The 17242-nt window shown below is 45.8% G+C and overlaps 1 protein-coding gene across 2 annotated transcripts in view; it reads right to left on the reverse strand.

Annotated features, from left to right (window-relative positions):
* GP2 (glycoprotein 2) overlaps positions 1-12125 on the reverse strand; it is a 34677-nt gene extending 22552 nt beyond the window's left edge. For both annotated transcript variants that reach the window (XR_013524331.1, XM_002755950.6), the window contains exons 1-9: positions 12084-12125; positions 10940-11069; positions 8424-8846; positions 7460-7570; positions 4850-5061; positions 4210-4358; positions 2772-3017; positions 1823-1985; positions 385-469 (exon numbers count right to left, since the gene is read on the reverse strand). Coding sequence is in view for 1 of the 2 variants with exons in the window: in XM_002755950.6 (XP_002755996.5) it covers positions 385-469; positions 1823-1985; positions 2772-3017; positions 4210-4358; positions 4850-5061; positions 7460-7570; positions 8424-8846; positions 10940-11069; positions 12084-12125 (1561 nt within the window). In the remaining variant the exon portion in view is untranslated. The remainder of the gene's footprint in view (positions 1-384; positions 470-1822; positions 1986-2771; positions 3018-4209; positions 4359-4849; positions 5062-7459; positions 7571-8423; positions 8847-10939; positions 11070-12083) is intronic.
* Between the last annotated feature and the right edge of the window lie 5117 nt (positions 12126-17242).

Raw genomic sequence — 17242 nt, forward strand, 5'->3', positions numbered from 1 at the left:
GGAAGGAGAGAGAATAAGGAAAAGGCCACATGTTTTGGAATCAGACTGAGCTCGGTTCAATCCTAACTCTAGCTACTCATGAGTAGGGGGATCTTGGGTGGGTCACTTAATGTCTCTCAGCCTTAGTTTCTCACCTGTAAAATGGATGCAGGCATGGGAGGATTAAGTGAATTGACAGATGCAAGAACTTAGTCTGGTCTCTAAGCACACAGGAGGTCCAAATGGCAATATTGTTATTATTAATCTGAATGAATAGGTTTTTTAGTAAGGGTCAGATTGAGGAGGTAGAAAAGTCCTGAGGAGTTAGGCGCGTGACCTCAGGCATCTGTGGTTAACTGTCAACACTCAGCCAGCTGGTCTCATCACTGGGATTTGGCCACTTACCTCTCCGAGTGATGGGTCCCAAATCTAGAACCCGGGCTAGGTCTATGGCCAGTACATCACTGCGGACTTGACTTCTTGAGCAAGACTGTGGGGATAATGAACTCTCATTAATCAAAATTTAAATGCCTGGATTCTATCTTGACTGGTCCTGCAATGGGCAGCTCTGGACCAAGAACTGGGTCCAGAACTAGTTCATGCTATGGCCCTACTTCTGATGCTGTGGTTATCTCAATCTAAAAAATTATTACTGTCATCTCAAACAAATCTGGCTTTGAATCTCATCAAGTGGAGACTTTTCTTAAGCTACGTAATTTGGGGCCAATGACTTTGCCACTCTACAATAACTAAATAATACCTACCTGGTTGTGAAGATGAAAACGAGATGTGCCTGAAACATGTGGCCACAAGGTAAGCACTTGGAAAATGCCAACTATTCACCGGCAATGCCAAATGCAGGCAAGAGCAGGGGCACTGGAATCACCTCTTGGCTGGGGCACATCCTGGCTCTGATATTTTCTAACTGCGTGTGGCTCTGTGGGCAAAAACTTCTCTGAACCTCACAGTGGGGTAGGTAAAATAATCTACTTAAAGGGATGTTCTGAGAGTTAAATTAGAAAGAGCAAGCACCAAAAAAGTAATCTATGATTATCATCATTTAAAACATGCCAGGCCAGGTGTGGTGGCTCATGGCTGTAATCCCAGCACTTTGGGAGGCCGAGGTGGGTGGATCACAAGGTCAGGAGACCAAGACCGTCCTGGCCAACATGGTGAAACCCCATCTTTACTGAAAATACAAAAATTAGCTGGGCATGGTGGCATGCACCTGTAGTCCCAGCTATTCGGGAGGCTGAGGCAGGAGAATTGCTTTAACCTGGGAGACAGAGGCAAGATAGTGCCACTACACTCCAGCCTGGTAACACAGCGAGACTGTCTCAAAAGACACACACACACACACACACACACACACACACACACACGCCAGTGGAAATTAGTAGACAGATTTCCTTATCAAATCTGCCTCCTGGAAACACAAAAATTGCTTAGAAATGGGCCTTTAGATGGCCTAGAGTCTACCTATTCATCTTTTGTTTTTCCTTCCCTCCCATCCATATACCTGCCCATCTCTTTCCATCTCTTCATCCTGCTTTTTCCTTCTTTCCTCCTCTTCCCTCCTTTCCTTTTCCATCCCTCCTGTATTCCTTTCTCCCTCTCTCTTTTCTTCCCCTTCCCTTCCCTTTCTGATTCCCCTTCCCTCTCCTCCCCTTCCCGCCCCTCCTCTCCCCTCCCCTCCCCTCCCCTCCCCTCCCCTCCCTTCCCTTTCTTTCCCCTTCTTCCCACCTGGCCTCCATTCATAATTTCAATAAATATATATGGAGAGCCTATCAGGTACCAGGCTCTATGCCAGGCTCTGAAGAGTTCAGTCCAAAGAGACACTCACAGGCTGGCATTGTTCATGACGAAAATCACATAGATGAATCTCACAATGCAGGAAAACTAGGTCATAATGTCCAGCAAACATGAACATCTGAACTGAGAACCGGCTTTCAGAGGACCTCCCATTCTCCTCCATGTGGATGGTGGAATCACGTTGATTTGGGCAGCTGGGAGGGTGACAGGGCAAAGGTGTGACTACTAAAAACAGCAGTGGAGAAAACTAAAGAGCTCTCAGACCTCCTCCATCACCACATGGACTTCTATTCCTCTGTTTGCTCCAAGATGTTATCCATAAGCTCACATGGCTTAAATTCTCTGGGGGCACAGTCTCTGGAGTGAAACAGACTGGTCTTGTATTTTAGCCCAACCCACATTCTAGCTAAGTGATTATGGGCAAGTTCCTCATCCTTGCTGAACTTTACTTTCCTTATCTGTAAAGTGGAGACAGTAATATCTACTTCATGAGACTGATGTGAGCATTTAATCAGAGAATCCACGTATATTGCTTGGCACACAGCTAATCTCAATGACAAATACTGCCAGGAGTATTACTATGATTTAAATCATGATCTCTAGAAATGCATTTTCCCTTGTTTTTGTCAGCAGTGTTCAATAACACTCCATCCCACATTTATCGTCTTGTTTTCATATTGACCAGCATTCACTTCTGGGTAATAATCCATCACTACCACATTGATCCCCTAGTTTTGAACAATGAGCCTGTTGCCAAAGCTATCGAGAACACTAAAATGGAAAATATTGACATTTCTTTACCCCACCTACCTATTTGGTAGTAATACTTTAGGCTAAAATTTCAGGAATGATATTTCTGGGTCAAAGAGTGTGGTTATGATATGTAGTACAACTTACACATCTGCTAGGGAATGGATGAGATGAACATTTTCCTATAAATGTTAATAAGGCCAAATGGTAATTCCAGAATTGCTCGTTACCTGTTTCTGATGATGAAATACTTCACAGGGTCAGCTCTGTCTTCAGTGGGGGTGGCATAGCAGTTCCTCAACACCAGGTTAAACTGGGAGGTGTCCCCTTGCTCCAAGATGGCACCCACATAGAGCATGGACTCAACAGACAGTTCAGCTGCAACCCCTTCGTAAGGCTTTGTGTAGTTCTGGTCTTGGAAGAGGGCCATCCTGACAGTGAACTCTCCATCCCCGCCCATACTGAGGTTCAAGGAACTGAGAAAAGGAAAGCCACAAGAGTGGGAACCTCAGAGAGAACAGCATAAATCAAGCCCTGCACTTACTTAACATGTTTACGAAGCCAACGGCACACGATCGTTAAGTGAACTATTGGATCATTCATTTAAACTAAGCATTAATTAGCTTCCAGGCACTCAACTTGACAGACACATCTGCCTTCAGGATTTCCACCAACCCTCCCTGCACGAGAGGTTACACCTATCTCCCTCACTGAAGGAATAAATGAGTGTATACCTCCATCTTCTCACTTGGAGAGCGGGGCTCAGAACCAGTTCTGTGTGTTCACATTTTTTAGCAGCAGATCTCTTCCCTCCATCCCACAGTCTTTAGTGAAACCCCAGTTTTAACAAGATAAATGGCTTTCATTTTGATTTTTTATGAACCAGGAGCCCCAGCACCATACCATCTGCAAACCACTGAATTAGAAAATTTCTAATCCTTCTGATCCTGCTGCTTTGTGAGCCCGGGGGGCAATAAGGAATGAGATGGGCACTCGGATTTTTTGACACCCCAGAAAGTCCCCTGGCAAGCCTAGGAATGCTAAAGAACTGATTCATCAGGGCCCCATTTCTGGAACAGAAACACAACAAAACAGACAAAAGCCCCTGCTCACATAGAATTCTCCCAAACTGCTATTTGATGCTATTTCTGCTGGGGACAGGGGTGCTGCTTATCAATTAAAAGCTGGTCTCTGCTTAAATCTCATGTTTGCAGGGAAGCTGTCCTGTCTCCATTAAATCCACTACCAACAGGGATCTGGGACCCCTTTCTCTGTTCCCAAGGCATCCCACATTTCTCCTACATTACATCCATCTCGCTTGTAAATAATTATTGACTTAATTAGTTTTTTAATACTTTTGTCCCTCAAGGTGAATGAACTTGCCCTGTGTTTTTGTTTTCTAGCACATTTAGTAAGCGCCATTTCATGTTGTTGAATTGCATAGTTAAAAGAATCTCTAATATTCACAGAATAATCTATGTCTGCCTTGTTCATGCTGAACATCTTTAATATACAATCACTGGATGCTTGTGGAATGAATGATTGAATGACTAGAAGCTTCTGGAGGAGGTTGGCAGTATGGTGTGGACATCATAGACTGCACTTGAAGTGAGTGTGATGTGACCATTGCCAGGGTTAGGGGTCAAAGGGCAAGGGTCGATGCCATACCTTACAATGGGCTGCAAGGCAGCTTGGAGGCTGACTTTCATGTCCAGTGGGTAGGCACATTGGAAGTTGATGTTGAGGACGGTGTCTCTGATGATGAAATCACTGACCAAGGAGAGGGTGTTTTTGTAGATGACATGGGTTTGATTTCTCTTTGGCATAAAAACAAAACCACACAGATCTTTATGTGTATGTGTGTGTAGGTGTATCTCTAATCCAGATCTGATTTCCAGAGTCAATGTGCTCAACCATGCAGCCACCCTGCCTTCTGAACTCGTGGAGGTAAAGGGAGCTCCTCCTTCAGTGTTACTGACACTTTATGGGAAGGGGAATGAGGACACCAGATAAAAAACTAGAACAATAAATTATTGACCCTTGGGAAGAGTCAGGAATCAACAAGCTTGCTTCTCTGTGTATCCCTCGCCCAACAGCCCTAATTAAAATCATCATAATTGTAGCTTACATTTATGAAACTCACATGTCAGACTTATACTAAGCTTTTTAGTAAACTAACAAGGGTACTCTCACATAACCCTGGGGTCCCAGGAAAGCTAAGTGGCTTGTCCAAGATCTCAGAGCTACTATGATAGGTCCCATCAGCCCAAACATACCTTCTGGCAGCAGTGGTGTGAAAGCCACTTACCTCCAGAATGTTCCTGCAGGCACTAGCCTGAACAGGGCTGGTCAAAGATATCCAGTTTCTCTCCTCTGCCTGTATGATGCTGCTGCAGTTTGGGTCTCGCAGGTAGGCAATGACCTCCTCCCCCAAACCCACACCTTCCAGCAAACATTTGTCCAGCTTCACCTTCATCTCCCTGGCCCCACAGTCCAGCTGAGGCTGCAAACTGTGGACATCTGCAAAGCAGAGATGAAGGCAAGTGAAATGGATACAAGTCTGGAAGCCCACTTTCCCTACTCTTTGGTAAACTCTCCATGACCCAGAAGATTATGTAGACTAGATGGTCCTTGGGATCCAGATGAAATTCATGCCTAGACTGGCAATAGGTGAGGTTGGCAAACAGTCCCCGTATTCAAGATTTCCAAGCATCCTATATGCAGGCTTGGCTAAGATTTTTCAGTTTAGTTTCCCTTGGGGATTGGGTTATTTGGGGAGGCAGAATAAACTTGCATTCCATACTAGAATCAAAGTTAGATATATGCTACCTTGTTGAGGCAGCACATCTGACCAGGTTCAGAGCTATCATATTCATTAACTCAACATTTATTCAACACACAACTTCTTGAGTGTCTACTATCTGCCAGGCACTGGGGCTACAACACTTATCAAAACTGACAAAATTCTCACTCTTATGGAGCTAACATTTGAATAGGGGAGACAAATCGTGTACTACTAATAATACAGTTTCTATTACATTCATGGATGCACTGATTGAGCATATATTTACCAACCACCTTCCCTCTCTCTCTCTCTCTCTCTCTCTCTCTCTCTCTCTCTCTCTCTCTCTCTCTCTCTCTTTCTCTCTCAGAGTTTCACTGTGTTGCCCAGGCTGTAGTGCAGTGGTACAATCTCAATTCACTGCAAACTCTGCCTCCTGGATTCAAGAGATTCTCCTGCCTCAGCCTCCCAAGTAGCTGGGATTACAGGCGTGCACCACCACACCCAGCTAATTCTTGTATTTTTATAGAGACAGGGTCTTGCCATATTGGCTGGGCTTGCCTCAAACTCCTGACCTCAAGCAATCTGCCTGCCTTGGCCTCCCAGAGTGCTGGGATTACAGGCATGAGCCACTTTACCAACCACCTTCTCAAGTACTAGGTGCATTCAAAATAAAGTAAGATATGGACTCGGCCCATGAGGATTTCTTGGTCTTGTGTAAACACCAACATACCAATAGCTTATTATACCTCAATATGATAAAGATACAGACAGAAGTATATACAGATTCCAGGGGAGCACATGAGAAGGTCTATCTAAGTCTCTTGATGAGGCCAGGGAAGGAATTATAGTGAACTGAAACTTGAAAGGAGGGTGGGAGTTTTGCAAGTGAGTAAAGCAAGTGAAAAGAGCCCAGGCTAAAGGAACAGCAGAGGCAAAGCACGGAGATGGGATAGAGGGGATGGTGCATTTGTGGAACTGCAGAGTTCAGAGGTGCAGGAACCTAAAATGAGAAGGGGGTGTGGGAGATGGAGAAGGAAGAGAAAGTCAGATCACAGAGGGATGTGTCTCACTGGACAGCTACCACTGGCCGCTGATGAAGATGTGAGGAAGACACCTGCTCACTCAGTCAGCTGAGGATGTCCTTGAAGCCCATCCAGGTACAGGGAGGGCATCCCAAAGCTGAAAGTCTGACTGTGATGGGTCCAAACCCCGGAAAACCACACTGACTCTCTGGGGCCTCATCCACCCAATGAGCAGAAAAAGTCTTCAAGGAGATCAAGGTTGTGGTTGTTCCCTGCCCCTCATTCCCCAGGCTGCTTCTGCTGAGCACATCTAAGCATCACTCTGTTCACACTGCAGCCCCGCTTTCCAAATGTGTCATGCTCCTTCTTGTCCTGCTGCTTAGAACACTGTCTTCCATAGGGACTGAGTGTGTGCTCAGAGGAAGACATGCTGGTGCCAAGGGCAAGATCAAAGGCACTTGTTAGAGTTCAGCGATGGAGGAAAATAATCTCAGTGCGAGGCTCGTCCATCCCCCATCCAGGGCTTAGTGCTTATTTGTCTATGACATCTCTACCTGTGAGCCATCTCACTCTGCTTGGTCGCCTTCTGGGACAAGAAACTCATCACCTCTTGAGCCTGCCCAATTGGACTGCTCTGATTTAGTTCTCACAATAGCCCTGTATGGTGGGTCTTATGATTACCTTATCCTCATTTTACGGATGAGGACATTCAGTCTCAGAGACAGTAGTGACTTGTCCCCAGAAGTCTGCCCCAGTCCCTGACATGAAGACCCTGTGGCTATGAAAACATAGCTCCCACACTTTCAGCATTCTTGTCTTCAGTGCATTCATCCCTCAGGGGTCAAGCCTGCCAATGTCAGAACCATTTCATGAGGCCGTGCCCCAGCAGCTGGCCTGGAAGTTTGCTCCAACCCTGCTCTGCTATCCTAGCAAACCCACTGGCTTTACAGCAAGTGGATTGGAGAGCCCACATTCCCTTGACTTCAGGTCCAGGTCCCCAACTTGGCTTTATACCTTATTGTCACCCTCTAACTTGGCTTTATACCTTACTGTCCCTCCCTCCTGCCCTGCCCACTCAGGATGGTAATCATTGGCCCAGTAAGTCGCTCACCAGAGCTATTGAGGTCCTGTCTGCAGAAACAGCTCCAGGTGCTGTTGAAGGCGAGGCACTCCTCCTCGGGGCGGCAGGCCTTATCACATTTGTCCTTCACAGTGGAGGGGTCTAGGGGATGGCGCATGGAGGGAGAAGATCAGGATGCAGTGTGGGGTGGACTTGAGGCCCCCAAGTCCAACTCTTTCACTCCACCAGGGCACAAGAATCTTGCCAAGGTTGTGCAATACTTAGTGGAAGCATCAAGCCTCAAACTCAGATTTCCTGACTCCCAGTCCAGTAGAATAAGTGAGAACCCTGAAGCTGCCACCTGAACACTTATTACAGGCAAGACTCTATTTTAAGGACAATGTGTGTATTAGTCCATTCAATCAACATGAGAAAGCACAGCATAGTGGTTAAGCCCATGGATGCTGGAGCTAGAATGCCAAGTTCAAATCCCAGCTCTACCATGCTCCAGCTCTGTGATATTAGGAGAGCTCCTTAATCTCTCTGTGCCCCTCATTGGGGTAATTAGGTAGCACTTATCTCATGGAACGGGGGGAGAGGATCAAATGAGTTAATGCATTTGAAGTACTTAGGATAGCAACAGGGACATTATGAGCATTATGTGTTAGCTGTTATTTTTGCCTTTACCCACTTTTATTCAGCTCAGAACATTGAGGCTCAGGGAGGCAAATTAAACTGCACAAATGGAGACAAAATCTGAATGAGCACGAGTTCTAGATTTTATGCTACACACATTTATAAACTGGGGGATTTCACCCTTGAATGGGAATTTCTGGCTTTACTTGAAGTGTCGGAAGGTCTGGCAACCCCTGTGTTACGTTCTCCTGGGCAGGAGCTGAGCAGAGGCTCCTCTGCATCCTCTCCTGTCTCCTCTTCACTTGCTCCACTCACTCTACTGAGGCTGGGGGGCATCTCATTGGCTGCGTAGCTGCCTTCTCCAGGCTCTGCTGCTCACCTGTACAGTATCTCAGACTACACTGGGGAGTGCCTTCCAACCGGTACACATGGTACCCGCCAGGGCAGGCCTTCACCAGCACCTCCGTCTTCCAGAAACAACAGTTGCCACTCCAGTGGGCACAGGCAGTGCGGCTGATGATGCCATCCCCAAAGGCAGGGTGGGTGCCGTTCAGCCACATGGGAGCATCTGTCTGGCATCGGTACACAGGGACACAGGTCTCCGGCATCCTCACTCCTCCTTCCCCTACAAAGCGGTACCAGCCGCTCATGTTGTTATCACAGCCCTGGGTCCTTTCTGTGTTCTCTGTGCTTCGGAAGGATTCATCCAGGAGGGTGTAGTTCTGACAGGGGTCAAAACAGTTGTCAGCTCTGCAGTCCAAGTCTAGCCCATAGGAACTGGCTGCAGCAGGGTTTCCATAACCTGGGAAAGTGACAGAGTGTAGTTGAGTTTACTAAGCAATGCCACAACCTTCAGGATTTTTTCCTCTCCATGCTCTGTGTTGGCTATGCTAAGGACTCCAATGAGATAATACATACAAAATCCATTAATTAAACACCAATTTCATCACCTTGGGGTCAGAATAATCAGTGAGGACCTTCTGTGGTATTTTATAGGCATTGAGGACATCAGGGCCACCAGCCTGCACAGCCTCCCTCCCCACCTCAGAGTAACGAAGTTCTTTCCTGTGCATCCACGTACAGCAGCCTTGTTTAAGCACTATTTGTTTTTCTCATTATAAATGTAATACAGGCTCACTGAAAAAGAACCTCAAACATCATTAAAATGAATAAAGCAGAAATGAAAGTTGTCACAAGCCCGTCTCATACCCAGAAGTAACCATAAATTTGTTCTATAGCCTTCAGACTATTCCTAGGCATGTTTAAAATATATTGCTTTCTTACAAATAAAGATGTTTAATTCTGTGCAACATCTTTTTTTCACTTGCATTTTTTTTTACGTAATGGAGCATAGATGTTTTTCCATACCAGTAGCACAGTAAACACACGAGAATTCCCAACCTTGGCACTGTCGACATTTTGGCTGGGTCATTCTTTATTGGAGGAGCCATCCTGTGCATTGTAGAGTGTTTGGGAGTATCCTTGGCCTCTACCTACCAGATCCCAGCAGCATGCCCAAAGTGGTCTCCAGTCATTGCCAAATGTCCCCTGGAGGACATTACCCCCAAGTGAGAATCACTGATCTAATAAGACCATGTTGGATTATTGAGCTACCATTTCTAAAAATAGTTTTAGAAACTGACATATGAAGAGAAGAGAAGTGAAGGAGGAAGACCACAGGCTGGTCAGGCTGAGTTTATATCCAATTCCACACCTGCTGGCTGGGTGACCTCGGCAGGTGACTTAAGTCCCCTGAGACTCATTGACAAAACCACACCTGTGAACTAGTGGTTCTCAAACTTTATCTGTTCCTATGCCTTGGGTCATGTTGCCATACATGTGTTTGCCTGTCCTATTATTGACTTAAAACATTTCTTTCAATGATTCTTCTTTAAGAATTAGTTTCGTCTTAAAGAATAACATCTGTGACAACATATATATCGTGTACTAGTCATATTTTTTAGATATGCATAAAAATAAACACACAGCAATTAAAAACTTGTTAAGAGTTTGCCAGGCACCCCCAGAATCATCTTGGGATATATACGCTTCATTTGGGGAAAGAAAGCCTTAAACAATTGTTAGAGGATTAAATGAGATAATACGTGTAAAATGCCAAGCACAGCACCAGGGTCAAAGCTAATTCTCTTTTCTAGTTCTGATTTGTTGAATGCTGTGGATGCCAGAAGGAGGAGCTAAGTGCACACACATGATCATGTGCTTATAACACACATTAAAGGGAAAAAGAGATTTTCAAGCTTTGCACATGCTTATAATACACATTATAGGGGCCTTTCTGAAAAAGAGATTTTCAATCTTTGCTCATGCATTTACTTATTTTAAAACAAGCAATCACTGCATTTGTTATTCTTGAACTATTTCTTGCACACCCTGTATTTTTCCACTGGAAGTCCCCAATGAGCTCAGTTCCCTCACCCACCCTCCTCCACAGGGCTGAAATTTGCACTTTAATTCTAAACCTGAGATTCCTTTCTGCAAGTATCTGAATTGCCCAATTCATAGATATTTGGAAAACACAAAAGAGATCACTTAATCTAGTCCTTTCAGGAAAAGGAGAAGGCACTTACCAGTGCAAGGTGACTGGGTTATATATTTCTTGATCTTCTTTAATCTGGGCTCTCTGATCTCCCAAATATATGGGCATAAGAAATCATGTTAACTGGCTCCCACTGTCCTTTCAGGAGAATTTCTGATTGGGCTCTTTGAGAGATTGTGACTTGATTTCCATTTTTTCTCCTTATGTTTCCCTTGACTTCTAGCTCTGAGTTTTTGCTTTAGAACTGCCAATCCCTCTTCCTTACCTGAGCCACCTTCTCTGTGCTTCTGTCCTCACTCCCCTTGACATCTGAGATGCCAGGTGAGCAGAATACTTACCTTGCTGCACCGCAGATGACTGGGTCAGAATGCAGGAGACCAAGGCCAGCCACAGGAGGCCAGAGCCCACCATCCTTTCCATAAGGTGAGGCATGCAGCTCACTCTGCTGTATGCAGACTTCCCATGCAGCTATGGGAAAGGAAAGACCCAGGTAACATCAGGGCATAGGTCTATGTTTTCAGAAACAGAACTGTTGATTTCCTTTATGAAGAGCTGCATTGTTTCAAAGTAGGTGTGACTTGTGGACAGATGAAGTGAGATAATGGAAGTAGGAGACTTGCCAGGGGGATGAAGTTAACAGTAAGCAAACCAAAGGCAAGCTTAGAGCTGGTTGGTACTGCAGAATGTCCTAGAAGGGTCTCAAGATGGTCCCTGCTCAGGTGGAGGTAGAGGCTCTCTGGAGATTGGATAGAGAAAGATGGATACGGTGACTGTGAATACCTGCACACAAAGGTAATGGCTTCCCTTTCTTAGTTTTATGCACTAGTGCTGCTAAGAGCCCCCTGAAATGTCCTCTTTGCATGCAGGTTTCTGTGAGTGTGAAACCATGCCAAACTGAGTCCCATGTTCCTTGCTCCTAGCACAGAATCTGGCACACAAGGGGTACTCAGTAGAGGATTAAGGGATGAATAAATAAATCAATGGAAGCTGGGGGGTTGTGAGGCAGGAAGAAAGAGCTGCAAAAAGCCTGCCAACATTCAGATGGTATTTACTTTTCTGGGAAATCCTTTCCCTGAATGGGCAAATCTTTGGAAAACTTCCTACAACCTCTGCAAGACTTCAGTCGAAAATAGAGATTTGTTTCTGGCAGGGATACAGTGAGTATGCATGAGACAGTAGGGATAGGGTGCACCCAGGGCTGGTGATTCTTAGAGATGAGATCCCAAGTAGAGACCTGGCTCACTGGTGGGAGCATCTGGGTCAAGGGAGAGTGAGGCATCTATAGGCCTGGAGCTTGGGAGATGACTGGAAGCATGGCTGAGCTGGACATAGAGTGGTAACTGGGGAACTTGACAATGGCCAGGGTCCATACTTCTTGCTGGGTTCTGAAAATTTCCAGAAACAAAAAACCCTAGGAAGCCCAGTGGGTCAAGATTTCCCAGGATTAGGAGAAAGCCTGCCGGGACTTAAAGCAGGACTTACCTCCAGTGAGAACAAAGCGTTCCTCCTCCTAGGGCCGACCATGAGAATGCAGCCTGCTGTGGGCTCTTTTTATCTCAATTTCCCACCCATGTGGCTCTCCTCAATTGGTGCACAGGTATGATCGGAGTTCTAGGTCATACACTGGGCTTGTTGAATAAAGGTGAGATAAGCCATTTACACAAAGGATGGTAAAAGAAGGGCCCTCCCCTCACAATGTAAACCCTTTCAGCTGTCTCAGCATCCTGCAAATGCTTCCTACAAACAATAGTGCTGTGTGCTCAATGCTGAACATGCTGGACACTGCTTTACCTCCATGATTTCTCATATTTAATCTTCATAATAAATCAATGACACTGGTGCCATGTTTATTACCAGAAACCAAACACGAATTGAAAGGAAGCTCAATGCTCAAAGGGAAGCAAAGAGAAAATCAAACAGGCACTTGTTTGCACAATGGATTTTCAATTGTACCTTGTGTTCCTAGCTAATCATCTTGGAACATTTCTGCTTTTGTCTGAAGGCCATTGAGCTTGGGGCCAGTTAGAGCAAGGGGGAAAATAAGGAAAGAAAGGGAGGGAGTATGGATGTTTCTATAGAACTCCATTTCTTGGTCCATAGAATCCACCCAGCTCCAGATTTCCAATGCTGAGGAGTCTGGGAATGGCTAATACGGTGATGATGGATTTTGGAAGGACAAAGGACAGACAAAAGTTCCTGGACAAAAGAAGCATCAGAGTAGCCCCTGTTCTGATCCCTTTAGATATGTAGCCTGCCCTAGAGATTAGAAGGCATGAGACTGAGAAGAGGCTGTAGAGTTTCTTGGACTTTTAAACTCCAGGGTTGGACCTGGTCTTCATGCCATGGTAGAAATCATGGACTTAATAAAAGAGCCAAAGCTTTTTCAGAAAAAAAAATGGCAGTCTCTTCTCTGTCACTTTGGGACTTCTTAAGGAGCCAGGGCAACTGGGGTCAAGGGAGCAGGAGGGTCTTGGCATTGGTAACACCTTCTATAAAACCTCAATCTGGAAAAAGAAAAGGTGCTACAAGCCACCTTCTCTACTCCTAGAGCACCTGGAGAAAAGTCTCTAAAATGTGGAACTTAACGACAACTGGGGCCCACTAAATAGGCTACCCATCCATTCAACCCAGCTGGGTGCTCGTCCCAGTCTTCCCAGTGGCCAGTCTTACCCTTCTAATTCCTCTTAAATGGTCTCTGCAGCTATCATCCACTCACACCACCTTTCTTAGCAGATATCTTGAACCCTACTTCAAAAACAATTTAGGCCACGACACTTGACCTTGCTCCTTCCCCTATAAACATATAAATATTGGCCTCCATCCTCCACTCCTTCCCCTCCAACTTCTGATAGGGCAATCTTCCTCCTTTTCAAAATCAGTTCCTCCATCCCTCTCCTGGCCTCTCCTGGCCTCTCCGTACCAGTTTGAACCATGCAGCCAAAACCTCCCTGCTAAGATGGTCTCATAGCCGAATCCACTGTGTAGTTTGTTTCTGCTCCTTCGTGATTGGATTTGATTACTGCTTTTTCTGGGTACTTTGCATTTCCTTGACTCCACATGATAGTATTTTGGTGATTCTCCTATTTCTACTTGGAGATTTCTGCTCTGTTGCTGCAAGATCCTGTCCCTAAGAATGCTGGTTAGGTCCCATTTTTCTTGTCACTTCATAAACTCTCCCTGGGAGGTATCAAGGTATCTCATGGTTTCACACACCATCTCCAGGCTGGTGAGTTCTGAATCTGTATTCCCAGCTTTTGCTACTCCCTTGAACTTCAGTTCCATCTACCTATTGACTACTGGACCTCTCACTGCAGCTGAGATGCTTGAGACACCTCAAACTCAGCAAGTGCAACTCTGAGCTCACCGAATCCCCCAAATCTCCTCCTCCTCATTGTATCATTGATTTTAATCAAAGGCGCCACTGCTCTCCCAATCATCCAAGCTAGAAACTTGGCCTCTTCCTTTCCAAGCTCCTTTCTTTTTCCCTCTACCCCCATTTCCAATAATCCTTTCTTCTCCATCACCACCTCACCAATCCAAATTCAGCCCATCATTCCTTATGAAGGTAATTTTTTTCTTTTTGAGCAAGGGTCTTACTCTGTTGCCCAGGCTACAGGGCAGCTACGTGATCACCAGCTCACTGCAGCCTTCATCTCCTGCGCTCAAATAATCCTCCCACCTCAGCCTCCTGAGTAGCTGGGACTACAGCTGTGAGCCACCACATCTGGCTAACTTTTAAATTGTTTTGTAGAGACAGGGTCTTGCTGTTCCCCAGGCTGGTCTTAAACACTTGGGCTCAAATGATCTTCTTGCCTTGCCCTCCCATAGTGCCAGGATAACAGGCCTGAGCCTCTGCACCCTGTCCAGAGTGATTTTAATAGCTGCCTAATGGGTCTCTATGCTTTGATTTTTATTCTGTTTCTGTTTTCTCCCCTGCAGCCAGAGGTCAATGTAACATCGGTTGGCATTATCTCCCATTCCCAGCACCCTATGCTCCCTGGGATCTGACCCCTATTTACAGTTCCAACCTCACCCACAATTTTTCCACCACACATGGCATGCTCCAGGCAATCTGTGGTTGTCTGGCCTCTTCCTCATCTTCAAGGCTTTGCATTCGCTATTCCCTCAGCCTGCATCATTCTACACCCAACTTCCTCCTACGTTATCACTTCTTCCAGGAAGTCTTTCCTGACTCCACCAGTATACCTCTCCTTTGTCCTAGGCCTCAAGGGGCTAATTCCAATCACACTCACCTGCCAACTTATCTGTCTCCCTCTAAAAGCTGTTAAGAAATTTGTGGACAGAGGCCAGGTGTGGTGGTTCATGGCTGTAATGCCAACACTTTGGGAGGCACTTTGGAAGGCCAAGGCAGGCGGATCACTTGAGGTCAGGAGTTCAAGACCAGCCTGGGCAACATGGTGAAACCCCATCTCTACTAAAAAGGCAAAAATTTATCTAGGTGTGGTGGTGCATGCCTGTAGTCCCAGCTACTGGAGAGGCTAAGGCAGAAGAATCACTTGAACCCAGGAGGCAGAGGTTACAGTGAGCCTAGATCATGCCACTGTGTTCCAGCCTGGGCAACAGAGCAAGACCCTGTCTCCAAAAAAGAAGAAGGAAAAAAAAGATATTTGTGGACAAGGAGCCTGTCTCTGCAGTTCTATACAGTACTTAGTAAGTACTTCTTGAGTAAACACATGAACAAATTCATAACATGCATCCCCAGACCCTCTGCAGTGAGCAATTCTTCAAACTGAAGTCTGTCCAAGTGGAGGTAGTCAGTCTTAGAGGAAAGACACAAGATCCTACCTCAGGACCTTCACACCTGCTATTCTGATTGCCTGCAATGCTATTCTTCAGATATGCCCCTGGTTCACTCCTTTACTTCTTTTTATTTTATTTTTTTGAGGCGGAGTTTCACTCTTGTTACCCAGGCTGGAGTGCAATGGCGCCATCTTGGCTCACCGCAACCTCCGCCTCCTGGGTTCAGGCAATTCTCCTGCCTCAGCCTCCTGAGTAGCTGGGATTACAGGCACGCGCCACCATGCCCAGCTAATTTTTTGTATTTTTAGTAGAGACGGGATTTCACCATGTTGACCAGGATGGTCTTGATCTCTTGACCTCGTGATCTACCCGCCTCGGCCTCCCAATACAGGTGTGAGCCACGGCGCCCGGCCCACTCCTTTACTTCTTTTAGTCTCTGCTCAGCAGAGAGGCTTTCTCTGATCTTTTACGTCCAATAACACCTACATTGCTCATTCCCCATCCTTGTTTTTTCTTCTCCGTCAGAAATTGTCACCATCTATCACATTGCATGTAGTTGTTTAAATGTATCTGTCTTTTAAATATAAGCTCTCTAGCAGCAAGGGCTCTGTTTTGATTATTTGCTGTTTCCATGGTACATTTACATTGCCTGGCATTGAATTTATGCTCAAAATATCTGTTGAATACATTGAGCTGAATAATTGATAGAAAACAAGAAAGGCAACGAAAAAGAACTGAGGGACTGAAGGAGTAATTCTGATGTGCTTTTTTTCCCCTGCCAGGTCTTGTCTTCAGTCCTTGTCTTTATGTGGCTTTATTGATCTTGGCCCACATTTTTCCTTTATGTCCTGTTATGTCGGAGTGCAAGCACAGATGAATGTGTACACTGTCAGTCATGGCCTGACAGTGGACAGGGGCTGGGATCAGTCCACGGTCTTCCTCCACAACTCTTATGTCAAGGTTTTCCATGCGTGTCCGTGTGATAAGAGGCCCCTTGACTTAAGACACTGTCCTAGCAGCCCCCATTTGCTAATACACATGTGTGGCTTTCCCTGGGATCAAAGGGTTCTAATAATGTGCCAAGGAGGGCCTTGGCCTCTCCTGAAAAGCCACAGCTGCAGTCCAGGGAAGCAGCTGGTGGCAGAGCAGAGCGTTCCCATCAAAATTGGCTTTCTTTTATCCACGTGGCACAGAAGTCCAGAGACCCGAGGGGCATCTTGGTCTCCTATAACCAGCTGCCCCATCCTGAGGGACCTCTATACACACAAAGCATCCCCTACCAAGGGGGGGTCATGGATCTGTTCTCCCCTCTTGGTGTTTCTCTGGAAGTTGGTCTTCCAGAGAATCTTCTGGATTGGGAGGGAGATGTCTAATGATTGAAGGGAGTCCTGAGGATATTCCAGGTACCTGACCATGACTTGCTTACTCCTTATTATCTCTAAGGACTGGGAGACTCCTGTAAGCAGGGACTTACTCCTCAGTGTTTAATTGTCTTACTAATTGGTGTTTCCCAGCACCTATCACAGTGCCTGGCAGATGTGACATACTCAGATAAATGTTTCTGGAAAACTGAATGAACCTTCTGAGGCCATCACTATTGCCTCCATGATACAGAATCAGCAGGCCCTGGTATACTATCATTTATTGTTCTTTGCTTTTTTATGACAGAATCTTGCTCTGTCACTCAGGCTAGGGTGCACTGGCACAATCTCAGCTCACTGCAGCCTTGACCTCTCAGGGCCAAGAGATTCTCCCACCTCAGCCTCCCAAGTAGCTGGAACTACAGGCACGTGATACCATGCCCAGTGAATTTAAAATTTTTATTTGTAGAGGTGGGGTCTTGTTGCCCAGGCTGATCTCAAACTCTTTAATCTTAACAC

The sequence above is a fragment of the Callithrix jacchus genome, chromosome 12, assembly GCF_049354715.1.
Source record: "Callithrix jacchus isolate 240 chromosome 12, calJac240_pri, whole genome shotgun sequence".
NCBI lineage: Eukaryota > Metazoa > Chordata > Mammalia > Primates > Cebidae > Callithrix > Callithrix jacchus.